The sequence below is a fragment of the Giraffa tippelskirchi genome, chromosome 7 (genome assembly GCF_054371585.1).
Source record: "Giraffa tippelskirchi isolate mGirTip1 chromosome 7, T2T-mGirTip1v1.2.pri, whole genome shotgun sequence".
Classification (NCBI taxonomy): Eukaryota; Metazoa; Chordata; class Mammalia; order Artiodactyla; family Giraffidae; genus Giraffa; species Giraffa tippelskirchi.
The window spans coordinates 9,921,866-9,938,658 of record NC_137281.1 but is presented as its reverse complement, the minus strand read 5'-3'; the positions used below and the strand labels follow the sequence as shown (position 1 = coordinate 9,938,658).

At 46.5% G+C, this 16,793-nt stretch overlaps 1 protein-coding gene across 3 annotated transcripts in view; it reads right to left on the bottom strand.

Annotated features, from left to right (window-relative positions):
* The window catches only part of OPA3 (outer mitochondrial membrane lipid metabolism regulator OPA3), a 58,889-nt gene that overhangs the window by 21,368 nt on the left and 20,728 nt on the right, over nt 1-16,793 (bottom strand). Inside the window, exons 2-3 of one of the 3 annotated variants that reach the window (XR_014060874.1) lie at nt 2,403-4,849; nt 764-1,359 (exon numbers count right to left, since the gene is read on the bottom strand). The exons of 1 other annotated variant lie outside the window; for it this stretch is intronic. Coding sequence is in view for 1 of the 2 variants with exons in the window: in XM_081515695.1 (XP_081371821.1) it covers nt 4,431-4,849 (419 nt within the window). In the remaining variant the exon portion in view is untranslated. Of the gene's footprint in view, nt 1-763; nt 4,850-16,793 lie in introns of those variants that run through there. One more of the 3 variants, XM_081515695.1, reaches the window with a different exon arrangement.

Genomic DNA, 16,793 nt, shown 5'->3' with positions numbered 1-16,793 from the left:
TCCCAGCTACTAGACAGAATGGGGCCAGAAGCACAGTAAACATTTGTCCAGTAAGCGGGTAGATGGTGCCCTTTCCAACCTCCTTTGGACATGCTTCTCCTCTCCTTCTGTCTATAGGGGCTGGGGGACCCCAGCCTGGCCCCACAGCATCAGTGGCCAGCTCAGCGATGGGCCAGCCAGTGGGTCAGGTGGGGGCTTTAGGAAGTCCATTTTCTCCTGAGGTGGCTCTCCCCAGGCAAGGGCCTGCCCAACAGGGAAACCAACATGGGGGCCAACAGGGCCTGCCAGGAGATGGGAGAGGCAAGGTCCTCAGCACACTGGATGAGGCTTATATGAGCCACTGTTGAAGAATTTGCTTCTTATGGCTTACAGCCCTCCTCAGGAGGGGAGGACTCCCTCCTTCCCAAATAACCACGGGGCAGATAACATTGGAAGAGAAACACTGGACTGTAAGCCCCTGGGGGGTTGGGCTGGGGCCGTCTCCTTCACGGCTGGGACACCAGCTCTGCAGAGAACACGGTGAGGAACATGGTGGGCACCTTGGTGACAGTTTTTTGTTTGTTGGTCGGTCAGGTGCGACACCCAGGGTCAAGCTCCTGCCCCATGCAGAGGAAGCGCAGAGTCCGGACCACTGGACCACCGGGCAATTCCCTCGGTGACAGTTCTTTGAATAAAAGAATAAATAAATGAAGCACAGTTTTTCTAAGGTTAACAGGCATTTTTAAATGTGGGGAAAAAAATACACCAACTTGAAGACAACCAATTTGAATTACAAATTTATTCTAACCCCTTTACCCAAGTCACAAATAGATACAAAATTTTAGCTAGCAGGAAACCAGAGCGATGAGCCATCCTCTGGTCTTGTGCGTTTTGGGGGGGGATTCTTTCCCCTCACATGTGCTGACCCCACCCACACGCAGGGAGTGAAGTGGCTACATCCCACAAAGTCTCGCCGCATGCAAGTACATGTCAGGGCTGAGTTCTGAGTCCGAGATGCGAGAGCAGCACTACGTCAGGGTCAGGGTGGCGCAGGGGGTAGGGGCTCCAACCCAGACTGCCCGTCTTCTCATCCCACCTCTGCTTCTTCCCCTCCTGTGTGACCCTGGGTAGGTGACGTTCCCTCTCTGTGCCTCGGTTTCCTCATCAATGAAACAAAGAAAATAATGTTATGTTGACTATGTGAAGCACTTAGAACAGTGCCCCGTGCCTAACTGGAACTCAGTAATTAATTCCACCAGAGGCTTCCCTTGTAGCTCAGTTGGTAAAGAATCTGCCTGCAGTGCAGGAGACCCAGGTTCGATTCCTGGGTCAGGAAGATCTCCTGGAGAAGGAAATGGCAACCCATTCCATTATTCTTGCCTAGAGAATCCCATGAACAGAGAGCCTAGCAGGATACATCCATGGGGTTGCAAGAGTCGGATATGACTTAGCAACTAAACCACCACCACCACCACTCTGATAATGAGCGCATCTAATTGACGATGACTTAGCAACTAAACCACCACCACCGCCACTGATAATGACCGCATCTAATTGACGAGAGGTCACTGACATTGATGTCACTGACACTGACGTGATGTGGGGAAGGCAGTTACAGTCCCTGGCCTCCAGAAACCCTGCTCCAGAGATGTGTCAGTGCCAGAGTGGACCCACCCCACCCCTACCAGAGGTAACCATGGAAACAGGTACTGAGCCGCCTCACCTGGCTCCATCAACCACTCCATCATCCCGTGGCAGCTCTGTCTCCTGCCTTCTTGCCTTCATCAATTAACCCACTCAAGTCACCTCCGATTTTAAAAGTATCCCTACCTGGGCCCCTCCTCAGCTCCCTCTCCATCAGTGGAGGCTCTTCTAGAAGCAATTAAGATACTGTCTCAGAACCCCAGTTTCTTGGTTTTCTATCTGGGTAGGTCTTGTGTCCAGATGGTTTTCACTCCCCTGGGGAAGTGAGGTGAGGGAGGAAGGGAGAGAAAGCTGGCTCCTCCCACTCCACCTACAGCTGCTGGGAAAGAGGTGGAATGGGTCTCACCACATTCATCAAATGCTAAGATCTTAGGTGTAATGGGGGGCTGTCCTGACAGAGAATTGCACCCCCTCCTTTCGCTCTTGTGTAGCGATCTCTGCCCCCTCCCGAAGCAGTCCACCACCCTCTCATCTTCCTCCCAGCTTCTCTCCTAATTTTAATAAGCCTCGTACCTCATGATTCTCAAACACATCCTTCAGCTGACTTCCTCACTCCAGGGCTCCTTTAAGTAAGCAACATCTACAGCCTGAAAGGGGCTTCCCAGGTGGCTCAGTAGTAAAGAATCAGCCTGCCTGCCAATGCAGGAGACACAGGTTTGATCCCTGGATCAGGAAGATCCCCTGGAGAAGGAAATGGCAACGCATTCCAGTATTCTTGCCTGGAAAATCCTATGGACAGGGAAGCCTGGTGGGCTGTGGTCCATGGGGTTGCAAGAGTTGGACACGATTTAGTGACTAAAGAACAGCAACAGCCTGAAAGACAGAATGCAGACTGGTGGGGCCCAGACCCCTCCCGCTTCAGGGGTGAGTCCTGGAAGAGAAGCCACGTTGTGAAGGATGGTTCCTGGACTGCTCCTCTCACCCCTGTGCTTCCCCAAATGTCCCACAGGGTTGGCAGGAGTCCCAACGTGCTCCTGGGCTGCCTCACCCAGGAAAGTTATGGGAGCTTATTTGGAAAGAGTCTTTGTGGATGTAATTAATCAAGGATCTTGACGTGAAATCATCCTTGATTTTGAGTGAGCCCTAAATCCAATGACAGGAGTCTTCACAAGAGACAGGGAGGAAGAGAAGGCCATGGGAAGATGGAGGCAGAGGCTGGGGACATGTGGCCACAAGCCAAGGGATGCCTGAGGCCACAGAAGCTGAAGAGGCAAGAAAGCGTCCTCCCCTAGAGCCTGTGGAGGGAGGGAGATCTGTGAACACCCTGGTTTCAGATCTCTGACCTCCACAACTCCTGTAGTTGTGGGGTTTTTTGGTTTGTTTTGGCCGCCCTGCAGCATGTGGGTCTTAGTTCCCCAACCAGGGACTGAACCTGGCCCTCTGCACTAGAAGCGCAGAGCCTTAATCCCTGGACCGCCAGGGAAGTCCCTAAACTCCTGTTGCTTTAAGCCACCGAGTTCGAGTTCGAGTTCGTGGTTATCTGTTACGGCAGCCCTGGAAACTAATAACAAAGGTAAGACCAACTGGTAGCCAAGCCCAGTGGGATGGAGGTGGGGCTTGGGGATTGGAGGCAGGAGGGTAAAGCTGCGTGAAGAGGGGCTGTTGGACCAGAGCCCCATGCTGCTACTGCTAAGTCGCTTCAGTCGTGTCTGACTCTGTGCGACCCCATAGACGGCAGCCCACCAGGCTCTGCTGTCCCTGGGGTTCTCCAGGCAAGAATACTGGAGTGGGTCGCCATTTCCTTCTCCAGTGCATGAAAGGGAAAAGTGAAAGTGAAGTCGCTCCATGAGAGGAGGGCAAGAGCACACAGATCTACAGATCTGATGGAACACGGGGATGCAGTCATCTAATCCATGGCGGGCAGTCCCCTGAGCGACGCCACTGAAGAAGAGAGTGGGAAGGCAGGAAAGGACATGTCAGGAAAGGCCTGGGACCTTGGGGACAGGTAACCAGAGGGCTGAGGCTACAAGACAGGCCAGACTAGCCATTGGCAGGATCGAATTTTCCACCAGAAGTGGGAGTGGTAGGGCGCTGCTAGAAGGCCCTGCACAGCCATTCCAGTGCATTGTGCCCTAGACTGAAGGAAGGGGGTGGCGGTTGGTTCTGCTGGAAAATTCCATTTGAGTGTCTCGGGGGAAGAGACCATAGATCAGGTTAAGTGGAAAGCTATAATATTTGACAGATCAACTGTAAGCCCAGATCCCCCGTTTGTTCCCCTCAAAGAGAGGAGTGATGCCCAGAGCCCACCTTAGAAGGTGAGGGAGGCAGAAGCGACTGAAAGACACTGCATTTCCTCACAATGGCCAGCACCACCTGACAAAGGGAAGGAGGTATTCTGGTGTTAAGGATGAGCGTCTCAGGGAAACATAACACTGATCACCATAAATGGGGGGCTGACAGGTTGATCTGGCTCAAGTCCGGTTCCAGGTCTTCTGCCAGAGGAGTAAGCCTGCTGTCCTGCTGGCTGGGCCCTGGGTCTGCACGGTTTGGAGTGGGCGGGAAAGGTGAGCACTGCGGACTGCACCACATGAGTCAGAGGCTGGAGGGGCCACATTGTAACGCTTCACCTGCCGGCCACTGGTCACAGTAGGAAAGTATTACGGGTCAGCAGGAGGGTGACCTAAGCCAAGTTCCATCCATCCACATCCTGGTGGTTTCCCCTGGGCCAGCACAGGCAGGGGTAATGCGGGGAGAAGGCCACATCAGGGCACACAAGGCCACGTCCAAGTTCAGGCTTCAGCAAGCTCCTACTTCTTGGATGAGGACACTGCCTGGGACGTGGATGCAGCCCCGGGGGTGGACGGCGGGTCCCCGGCGCCCAGCTGGGCGCGCACGTCTTGCATCTGCGCCTGCAGCTCCTCCAGGGCGCCCTTCGGTGGCATTGCCTGCACCTGTGCCTGCAGGGCCTCGAGCGCCAGCACCAGGTGGCCCACCTCGTCCTGCATGGCGGCCCAGGCAGCGCGCTGCTCCTCCTCCTTGCGCCGCTGCTGTGCCTGGTGGCGCCAGTACTCCAGCACCAGGCAGCTGCCGCCTACGATGAAGATGGTGGCCTCGCCCAGCAGCTCGGCGCCCAGCTCGGCGGCCGCCTCCTCGTTCAGCGGCTTGATGACCGTGCCCCGGAAGCCCATGATGCGCATCTTGGTCCGCATCTCCACCCAGTGGTACACTGCGGGGGAAGAGAGGGGTCAGGTCGTGCGCTTGGGGCCCCCGGCCACCCCCGCCCCTCCACGCCTCGGTGTCCAGGTCAGAGAATTGGGGACACGGCAGCCAAAATCACCAGGGGGGTGCTTTAAAGAAGACCCTGCCCCTGGCCTGGTCTGAGGAACGCCACTCACCCCTCTTGGGGTGACCCTGAGGGCATCCTTTAAATCTCCCAGAAGATTCTGGCAAGGGGCCAGGAATGAGAAACTGTGCCCCAGAGGGGAGGTTCTGAGACTGGGGACCAAGCTCCTGGAAGGTCCCTAGGAGCTCCTGGAAGGTCCCTAGGAGCTCCCAGGGCGCAAAGTCCCAGGAGGTGTAAAGAAAGGGTCAACTGCTGAAAGCTTAGCTCCTTCTGCTTGTCTCTCAAGCCACCTCCCTGGGTACCATCACCCCACCCACTTGAGAAAGACAGAACCCTTTCTTTCCAGATCTTCCCCAAATGCAGCGGCGAGGGTAGGGGGTGGTGGTGGGGGCACTTCCTGGATCCAAAGAAAGGGCAGCTGAAATGTGGGAATGGATGCTAAGCAACTGTGAGCACAGGGTGCCCAATCCTCTGTAAGTCTGGCTCCCAGCCTAGATCTTCATCGACCCTGAAGATGGAGCTCCTCACGGTGAGGTTCTGGGCATATATCCTGGAAGAAGCTCAGAGCTGACTGATGTTGCTGGAACAAAAAGATTCCTTGACTAGCTGTTTCTTTGTGAAGGAAGATTCTCAGCATTTGAGTCTTAGAAACCAAGGCAGAATGGATGCTGAACCCTGACTTACTCATGTGACAGTTAACATTCATCCAAGGATACTTGGGATTATTGGGGGTGATGCCCTGTTTTCTGGCTCATCTGGAGATTCATTTTCCTACCTCTCAGCTTACTTTTAATGTTTAATAATTATCCAGAAAATGTAGAACACATAAAATGTTTTAATTAATTGTGGACTAATAATTTTATCTTTTTGGACCAATAATTTTAAAGGCAATTCAAACCAGAAGAAAATATCTTAACATTTAGAACCTTACACAGGAAATTAAACAGATTAAAATTTGAATTTCTGTACATATTTTGGTTGCTGATACATCATTCATTAGACAGAATTCTTCAGGGAATGAAACTGTTAAGTATAATTTCAAGGATAAAAAGGAACAACATAAAATTTGACTGTAAAAGAACTTGCTTTTCTTTTTTTTTTCCTTATAAACTGGGCAACGGCAGGCACCAAATCACAAGAGTATGTGGATTTCGGTAATACTTCAAAGAAAGGATGCTCCAATATGAAAATGTCATATTCCTAACACAACAGAAATGATATCTTTTGTATTTCCTATTGGTTCCCCAGCCACACCATAAGAGATGAGCACCTCGTCTTTCCCTGGCCCCTCTGCTCCCCATTCCTACAAGTGATTTGTAATATATATTTTATTCTTATTTACACTCTTCTTACCATCTCCCTTGGCTCCCAACATGGCTGAGGAGGAAGCCAGCAACCCCTCTTCCCCTCTCCACTTCGCACCCCCCAATCTCCCTAGGCCACACCATTCTTTCTCAAGATCAAGGTTTAACACACTGGCTGTTCAGGGGCTATAGTACAGCCCCTAGCACTCTGTGCATCAGACAAGTCAGGAAAATGAAAATAAATGGCACATACAAGGCAACAATCATGGAGACACTGTTCGGTGTGACGTGACTATGCTAGAAAGGAGCCCCTGTGATGGGCTGTGTCAGGGTGGGGGCCGCCTAGCAGAGGGGTCTGGATGCCTTGATGTGTCCTCAGGATCAAGGTCAGCCAGCTTCTCTACTCTTACTCCATGGAGCACATGTCACTTTGCTCTCAGCTGGGCAATGATTTTCTAGGATGACTTGATCTTCTCTTGCATGACAGTTCTCAAACTGCATATCTCATCCTGTAAGTGGGTCATGAGGTCAGTGTGGTTACACAAACTAGCATTAAAAATATAAGCAAGAATATAATTTTTAGGGAACTAGTGACTGACCCTTGTCAGGTATGATGATAGCCACTTGCATGACCTGTGTTGCAACAGGAGGTCCTGATAAAGAATGAGGCACTGCCGCCAAATACTAACCTGGAGAACTCAGAAGGGACCAAAGGAGGGAGGATATGCCCGCCCACAGCATGTCTTGTAAAATTACCCCAGAAGAATTCAAGAGGAGCCCAATGAGGAGGGTGAGTGCTAAGTCACTTCAGTTGTGTCTGACCCTTTGTGACCCTATGGACTGTAGCCCGCCAGACTCCTCTGTCCATGAGATTCTCCAGGCAAGAATGCTACAGGGAGTTGCCATGCCCTCCTCCAGGGAATCTTCCCAACCCAGGGACTGAATCCGAGTTGCTTATGCCTCCTGCATTGGCAGATGGGTTCTTTACCATTAGCACCACCTGGGAAGCCAATGGAGGAGGGAGGAGATGATATATCCTGCCAACCTCCCAGAAACCCTCACGCTGGAGTCCATCTTGGCTAAGTGATGCACGAACCACCAGGAAGGACCCTGAGTCAGAATGATTGGTCAGAGGCAACCGGGAAACTAATCCCATCACCGTAAAACCTGAGACTGCGACTACGTGGCAGAGCAGTCCTCCTGGGTTCCCTGACCCTTCTGCTCTCCACCCAGGTGTCCCTTCCCAATGAAGTCTTTTGCTTTGTCAGCACATGTGTCTCCTCGGACAATGCATTTCCAGGTGTGAGAAAAGAGCACACTCTCGGGCCCTGGAAGGGGTACCCCTTCCTGCAACATAATAGAAAATATTAGATGGACTTGGGATGCATTACTCTAGTTGGTCAGAGAAAGACAGATACCCTATGATCTCACTTACATGTGGAACTAAAACAATAACAACAAAAAACCAAGTTCATGGATATAACAACAACAAAAAAGAATATAAAACATCCAAGCCAATCTTATGTACTCAGGGCAAGGACTGTTTCACAAAACTTTTATTCTTGGTTTGTGTGGGACTATGTGACTGTGTGTGCAACTGGAACATGGGCAAAAGGCTGAAAGCCACTGTCCTAGACGTTGGTTGGAATTCCCAAATCTACAGATCGTGTTTAGGACAGTGACATCTTCCCAGCACGGAGTCTTTGAATCCGTGAGTGTGGTCTCTGTCTCCACTTAGCCTCCCATTCTTTCTGCCAGCCTTGCACTTCTCTAATTTTATTTATTTCTAGGTACTAATAGTTTTGCCATTATTGTTCATGGTATTTAAAACTCCATTTTCCATTTGGCTGGGGCTGGTACGCAGTGATGATACAGTTGAGTTATGTAAATAGCTTTCTCTCCAGTGACCCCCCCCAATCCATTCTTTTTTTCCTTTTTAGTGAAATATAACTTCCACAAAGTACACAAATCTTAACTGTAGAGCTAGATAATTTTTTAAATCTATTTTTTAAAAATCTTTATTTTGTATTGGGGTATAGCTGATTAACAAACAATGTTGTGATAATTTCAGGTGAACAGTAAAGGGACTCAGCCATACATATCCATGTACCCATTCTCCCCCAAGAGCTGGATAATTTTGTAATAGGTAAGCATCACTTAGATCAAGATTTAGGACATTCCCACACTCCAAATGGCTCCCACCCTCAAGCCCTCTTCCAGTCAGTACTCCTAAAATCACTATTCTGACCTCTTATGATAGATGATACGTTCTCTTAAATCTTATTCTGTCTTCCTCGTGATAGATCACTCTATCACTCTTTCTGTTCTGACTTCTTTTGTTCAACAATATGTGAGAGCCGTGGTGTTGCCATGCGTTCAGTTCATCCACTGTATTGACTGAACAGTTCATTCACCCACACCCCACGGATGGACACTCAGGAAGCCTACAGTAGGCAGCTTTCCCAGGAATGAAACTGCTGAATCACAGGGCATTGCATAACTGAGACAATCCCAACACACATCTTAATAAGGTATTTTGTTGCTAGGGACAAGCTGACCCTAAAATTCACAGGAAATGCAGAGGTCCTAAGAATAGAAAATTTTAAAGAAGATCAAAGTTTGAAGATTTACACAATCAGATTTCAAGACTAACTACAAAGCTAAAGTAATTAAGACAAGACAGTACTGGTACAAGGACAGACAAATAGAGGACTGGGAAAGAACAGACTGTCCCAAACTAGGCCCCCCACATATTTGACTGCTAGACCAACCTTGTAGTCTTGGAATAAATCCCACTAGGTCATAATGTATTATCTTTCTTATACAGTGCTGGATTCTACTTGCTAACATTTTTGAATCCATGTTTAGAAGAGATCTTGGCCTAAAATTTTTCTTTCTTATAATGACCTTGTTAGGTTGTGGTATAAGTATCTCACTGGACTCATAAAATGAATAAGGAAGTGTTTCACTTTCTGTATTATTTAGAAGTTTGGGTAATGACCTTGTTTCTTTCTTAAATGTTTGGAAGAATTTATCACTGAAGCTGTCTGGGCCTGTGGTTTTCTTTAAGGGGAAGGTTTTTTTTTTTTGATTTATAGGAGAGATTTATTTGAAGAAATATTACAACATATAAAAACTACATAAAGTCTTAATTTCCACTTCATACAGTGGTAAATTTGCTATAATGCGTAATAAGAAACTTTTAAAATCCAGAATGGACAAAGTACTGCACAGTTTGATCACTAAGTCAAATTAGCCGACAGGCAAATTTCACTGAAGAGCTTCACGTCAGCCAAGGCCACAAACACCGCATATGACACATCTGAACTGACTGATTGACATGTGAAAAATACAACAATATCAGTGCACGCTGGGGATCTCTGGTGGCAGAAACATGGGTGATGGGAGGACAGAACTAGTCCTTGGCAGCCTCCTCCAATTATAGATTCAATGTCTCTAACAGATATAGGGCTATTCAGAGTTTCTATTTTTTCTTGTGTCAATATTGTTAATTGTGTTTTTCAAGGAAACTGTCCATTTCCTCTATATTGCCAAATTTTGGGGCTACAGTTGACCATGATATACTCTTGTCATCCTAGAGTTAGGATCTGAATTGATCTTTCATCTTTCATCCCTTTTAATGGAAATTTGTGTCTTCCCCCTTGCGTAGTATTAACCTTTTCAAAGAACCATCTTTTGACTTTGTTGATTTTTCTCTGTGAAATGCCTGCTAACTCCTAGTTGTTCTTCAAGGGGTGTCTCAGGTGTTTCCTTCTTCAGGACTAAGACCCCTCTGGGCATCCTCAGCTCTTTGGGCTCCTACATCCCAGCCCTGACCAATCTTGGCTGTCACTGGTGACACGTCTGTCTCCCCCACTGCGTCACGAGCTCCGCAAGGGCTGGGCGCAGGCCCATTCTGCTCGCCCTTCCATCTCACACCTGAGGTCACCTCTGCCAGGGATACCATCCCCCCACTCCTCTTTTCCCACTGTGCCCAATTCATTTTTTAGGTCTCAGCTGGAGTGTCTCTTCTTCCTAGAGGAAGACAGCCCTCTGATAGCTAGGCTGCATCAAACACATCCTCTAGGCTCCTGAAGTTCCCCAGGCTTCCCTTATTATGACACTGCTTATTCTAGGTTGAATTTTTTTTTTTCTTTAAATATGGATGTAGAACTTCTTGCTTTTCTAAAATGGATACAGAGATCAGTTTCACCCAGGCTCGTTTGATCTTTCACCAAAAATGCTGGTTTCACTGTTTTCAAGTTTCTTGAGGCCTCTGGCAAATTCTCCCGGCTTCATGGGGAACTCCTTTGTCACTGCCTGGAGGCTAGACTGAAGGGCAGGTTCCAAGAAATGCCCAGCCCAGCACCTGGCATCGAGAAGGCACTCAGGCAATGTTTAGTGAGTGGATGAATGGCTCATCTTTCCTTCGGGTGTCCTCAAACTTACTGTATTTAATGTCACTATAAGCATCCAAATTTTGTCCAAACATTCTTGTCTGTTTTGAAGTTTATATCCTAAATAAAGCTTGATGTTTATCCTATCTCTCAGGAGTCAAGAATGCTGCCCTTCCCAAGGGGGAGAGAATTTCACAGGTCGCTTTAGCCAAGAGAAAGGCAGGATTGGCCTAACCTGTTCATCTGCCCTTAGTGACTCTGCTGGAACTTTTAACATCATACCATGGTGGCACACTGCCACCTTCACTTCTTCTCTTGAACTGAGATATGTTGATTTACAATACTGTGAATATATTATGTATTGTGAACAAGAGTTTCACGTGTACAGCACAGTGATAGTCTTTTCGCAGATTATACTCCATTACAGATTATTACAAGATAATGTGTATAATTCCCTGTACTATACAGTGAATCCTTGTTGCTTATCTACTTTATACATAGTTTGTATCTGTTAATCCCATGCCCTTAATTGGTCCCTTCCCACTTCCCTTTCCTCTTTGGTAATCACAGGTTTGTTTTCTGTATCTGTGTGTCTGTTTATGTTCTACATATACATTCATTTATATTATTTTTTATATTCCACATATAGGTGATATCAAATAGTATTTTCCTTTCTCTCTGACTTATTTCACTAAGCATAACACTCTCTAGGTTCATCCATGGTGCTGCAAATGGCACTGTTTACTTTTATGGCCAAGTAATATTCCATTATATATATATACTCACACACACACACACACACACATCTCTATTTATGTATGTATGTATGTATACACACACACACACACATATACATACATATTAGATATATATCTTACATCCTTTTAATCCAACTGAGGCAGGAGATAGATGGGGCCCCAGGTTGAGCAGCTCCAACCAGTCTCCTGTTTGATACTTGGAGATATAACGTACCCTCAGGACTACTGGGCCTTGATTGGGTAAAAGCCAAAGCAACCACATTCTTCTAATTCTTGTGGTTAAGGGGATTTCCCTGCCTGATACTCTGGCAGAGAAAGTCCTGAGTAGAGGGGAGAGAAAAAGGGAGAGAGGAGACACCAGCCCATAATTTGTCCTGTCAAGCTCTCAGAAACCTTCGTGTTGGAACTGATCTTGGCTGAGAGATGCACGCACATATTGGGCAGGACCCTGAGCCAGACCAAAGATGGACACAGGCAAGATGGTGTCAGAGGCAACCCAAAGACTGCAACTTGAATCTCTCCCATTGACACACAACTCACTCTGGAGTTCCCTGTGTTTTCTTCCACACATTGTTTGCTTCTAATAAATGCTTTATTTTTGTTTCACAGTCTTAGTCTCTTTGCTAAGCTCCTCCTTCAAAGTAGACAAGGACTGAGGTCCCCCCTCTTCCCAGCAAAATCACAGTCGTCTATTGATGGGCACTTGGGTTGTTCCTAGGTCTTGGCTATTGTAAAGTGCTGCTATGTACACTTGCGTGCAGGTATCTTTTCAAATCAGTGTTTCTGTTTTTTCCAGATATATGCCTAGGAGTGGAATTACTGGATCGTATACAGTTCTATTTTTAAATTTTAAAGGAAATTAAGCAACATATATTGCACAACAAATGGGTCAATGAAGAAATTGAAAGAGAAATATTTTTTTTTTAGTTCTACCAGTTTATTGCTACCAACCCATTTCCCTCCACCCTCATGCACGCGTGCTCAGTCATGTAACCCCATGGACTGCAGCCCACCAGGCTCCTCTGTCCATGGACTTTTCCAGGCAAGAATACTGGAGTGGGTTGCCATTTCCTTCTCCAGAAAGAGAAATTTTAAAAAATACTTTGAGATGAATGAAAATGAAATACAACATATCAAAACTCATGGGAATCAGCAAAAGCAGTTCTAAGAGGGAAAACAATTTTTAAAAATATGGTGGTAAATACAAAAAAAAACAGGTAAAATAGTTAAACTGGGGAACAGGAACTGAGGTAGAAAAGAAGATTGAGTTTTCTTCTTTTTATCATAAATCATAGATGTATTTGACTCTTTAAGTACTCATGTTCCTTTGACAACATTAGTAATTAATGTTATTTTGAAAACACAAATACATTTAAAAATATTCAATCCAAATATTCAATCCAAAAGACACAGAAAACACATTCTTCTCAAGTCTCAAGTGTACATGAAATGTTCTCCAATTATAGATCATGTGTTAGGCCACAAAACAAGCCTTAACAAGGAGACTGAAATCATATCAAGTATCTTTTCTGACCACACTGGTATGAAGCTAGAAATCAATTACAAGAAAACTGGAAAATTCACAAATATGTGGAGATTAAACAACATGTATTGCACAACCAATGGGTCAATGAAGAAATTAAAAACACTTTGAAATGAATGAAAATGAAATACACTATACCGCAACTCATGGGATTCAGCAAAAGCAATTCTAAGAGAGAATTTCATTGTAATAAATACCTACCTCAGGAAACAAGAAAAATCTCAATATACAACCTAATTTTATACCTCAAGGAACTAGAAGAAGGACAAATGAAGCCTAAAGTTAATAGAAGGAAGGAGATAACAAAGATCAGAGCAGAAATAAATAAAATAGAAACTAAAAAGACAATATAAAAGGTCAATGAAACCAAGAGCCGGTCCTTTGAAAATATAAACAAAATTGATAGATCTTTAGCTAGACCAACAAAAAAAGGAAGAGGAATCAAATAAAATCAGAAATGAAGACGTTACTACTGATTCTACAGAAATACAAAGGATCAAGAGAGAGTACTACAGACAATTACATGCCAACAAATTGGACAACCTAAAAGAAATGAATAAATGCCTAGAAACATACAACCTTCCAAGACCGAACCATGAAGAAATATTATCCTCAATAATATATTTATCTTCAATAAAAGACACTGAGAAAACTAGACAACCATATGTAAAAGAATGAAACTGTAACACTTTCCCAGGTGGCACTAGTGGTAAAGAACCTGCCTGCCAACGCAGCAGACATAAAGAGACGCAGGTTCGACCTCTGGGTTGGGACGATCCTTTGGAGAAAGAAATGGCAAACCATTCCAGTATTCTTGCCTGGAGAATTCCATGGACAGAGGAGCCTGGTAGGCTATGGTCCATAGGGTCGCAAAGAGTTGGACACAACTGAAGCAACTTAGCATGCATACATCTTACACCACATACAAAAATTAACTCAAAATGGATTAAATACCTGAATGTAAGACCTGAAACCATCAAACTCCTAGAAGAAACAGGCAGTAAGCTCTTTAACATAAGTCTTGGCAATGATTTTTTGGATTTGACACCAAAAGCAAAATAAACAAGTCAAACTAAAAAAGCTTCTGCACAGTAAAGAAAAACCATAAACAAAAAGAAAAGGTAACATATGGGATGGGAGAAAATATCTGCAAATCATATATCTGATAAAGGGTTAATATCCAAAATATATAAAGGACTCATTTAATTCAACAACAGAAAAACCAAACAATTCAACTGGCAGAGGATCTGAACAGACATTTTTTCAAAGGAAATATACAGATGGCTAGCAGGTACATGAAAAGATGTTCAACGTCACTAATCATCAGAGAATTGCAAATCAAAACCACAATGAGCTATCACACCTATGAGAATGGCTATTATCAAAAAAGACAGGAAATAACAAGCGATGGTGAGGACTTGGAGAAAAGGGAACTCATGGACATCACTGGTGGGATCGTAAGTTGGTGCAGCCACTATGGAGAACAGTATGAAGGTTCCTCAAAACATTAAAAATAGAACTACCATATGATCCAGCAAACCCACTCCTAGGTATTTATCTGAAGAAAATGAAAACACTGACAGTTCTGATTCTAGGAATTTATCACTTTCTTCTCCAAGAATGGAAGTACGTATGGGTTTATCAAAAGATTTGGAGTCCAAAGGAATGCTAACCCCCACAGGCTGGGACCATTTAGCAGGGAGCTCTTTCAACTGCTAGGCCAGGGACCTGCTCGGCATTCAGTTATCCAGGGGTGTACCCTGAGCACCAGCCACTCCCGAGGGGCTGGTCTGCGGGACCACTGGGACTCACCAGGAGGGGACTTTATGGGTGACTGTTAGGGCCAGAGGCACGTGAGTGGTGCATGACACCATTTGATGACCTAAAGTTTTATGGCCATGTGATAAGATCACTTGAATAACCTTCACAGGGAAGACAGGTTCTTGGGAAGTTAATCACGAAGTATCTGAGGAGACTTTGGATCTTTCTCAGGGAGCTTTGTTGCTGCAGAGTCAGTGTGCACCCGCCAGGAGAACCCCAGAGGGTGGCGGACCCCGCCAGCAGCCAGTGTAATGGGGCCAAGGGTCCACTCTAGTGAGAGGACCTGACACATCACCTTCTCCGGTAACTACCTCGCTGGGGACCCCCTGGACCCAGTCAGTCCTCACTCTTCTCTCCTCTGCCTCCTGCTGTGGCCATTCTCGTAACAGGTTGCCCTCCCTGAGCCAAGAACCCGGGGTGAGTATAGAGGAGAGGAAGTGTGAAGGCCAGGATCTTCTGAAGGGCGGGGAACCTGAGGTGGGTTGTGGGTATGACAGCCTTCCAAGCTGGAGTTGTAAACCGCAGATCTATGATCATAAGCTGCAAAATCAATGCGGTGTGTGGTAACCAGCATCTCTTTAAAGTAAAAACATTTTAATTCACACTGGGTAATTTCAATTACATAAAATTCTAGAAAATGCAAGCTGCTCAACCGATCAGTGGTTGCCTGGGGGTCGGGGAGCCGCAGGCAGCAGCTGGGAGGGGCACGGGGATACCCTGGGGTGACAGCTATGTTCACTCTCTAGGCTGTGGTGATGGTTTCACGGGTGTACACGTTTGTCAGAACTTATCAAGTTGTATACTTTAAATACGTGCAGTTTATGCTGTGTCAATTATACCTCAATAAAGTCATTAAAAATTAAAAGAGGGAACCTCCCTGGCGGTCTGGTGGTTAAGAATCCACCTTCCAATGCAGGGAATGTGGGTTCAATCCCTGGTTGGGGAACTAAGATCCCACATGCCACATGGTGTGGCAAAAAAAAAAAAACTAAACTAAAAGAAACAGAAGAGAATAAAATAGAACAGACTAAGCCACCCAGGAAGGAAGAGGAGCGGATGTTAGCTGGGTGAAGTCAACAAATACCACCGGAGATGAGGGCAGTTCCCAGAAAGGGGTATAAAAGCTGAACTAGAGTGAAGAGGGGAGGGGGCCAAGACGCCCCCAGGCAGGGACCCCGCCTCCCAGCTCTGCCCAGGCCCAGGCTGAGCGGTTTCTGACCCCCAGGCGATGTGCAGGTGACTCCGTGGAGGCAGTGTGGCCCTGGATCCCAGGGAGGGCACAGAGAGGGCTGTGGGCTCCGCTGCTCCTTCCATCAGAGCTGCTCAGTTGAGATGGAGTTCCTGGTCATCTCCAAAGACAATACCAAGTCAGAATAGAACAACTACAGGAAATACTACAGGAAGAATGTCCAGGCCCTGGGAAGGCATCATCCCCTCTCCTTACTCCTCCCCTTCCTTCCTGAACCTTCACTTTGAGGACATGGCCCGGAGTCACCAGTGGTCTTTTCTTTCCAAGATTCTAAGTTATGGACCACAGATTCCTGGTCCGGGGCTCCTTGTCTGCAAAACAGACCAAACTTGAGAGGTTTCCAGCTCCAGCTGGCGGGTAAAGGATGATGGCTAGGGAAGATGAACCATGTGGCAAGGGAGATTTCTTTCTGTAAGCAAGTGAACACGCTGAGCTGAAGGCCCATTTACTGAGTTCACAAACCACAAGGTGGTGCAGAAACTTCTCTCTGTACCTTCTCCTTCCTCACGATTCTCCTGAGCTGCAGGCCAGTCTGCTGGTCTTCCTCCTAGCACCAGAGAGGCAAGAGATCCAGGAGGGGGAAAGACAGGCATTCAAGGATGTTCTCTCTTTTTTTGGCTGCACTGGCTCTTCATTGCTTTGCAAGGGTTTTCTCTAGTTGTGGCTCAAGGATGTTCCTGGCAGTGAGGTTTAGAGTGGTAAGAAGTGGGAAAAAACTCAGCTACCAGAAGTAGATGATTTCGGTTGTGCTGCAA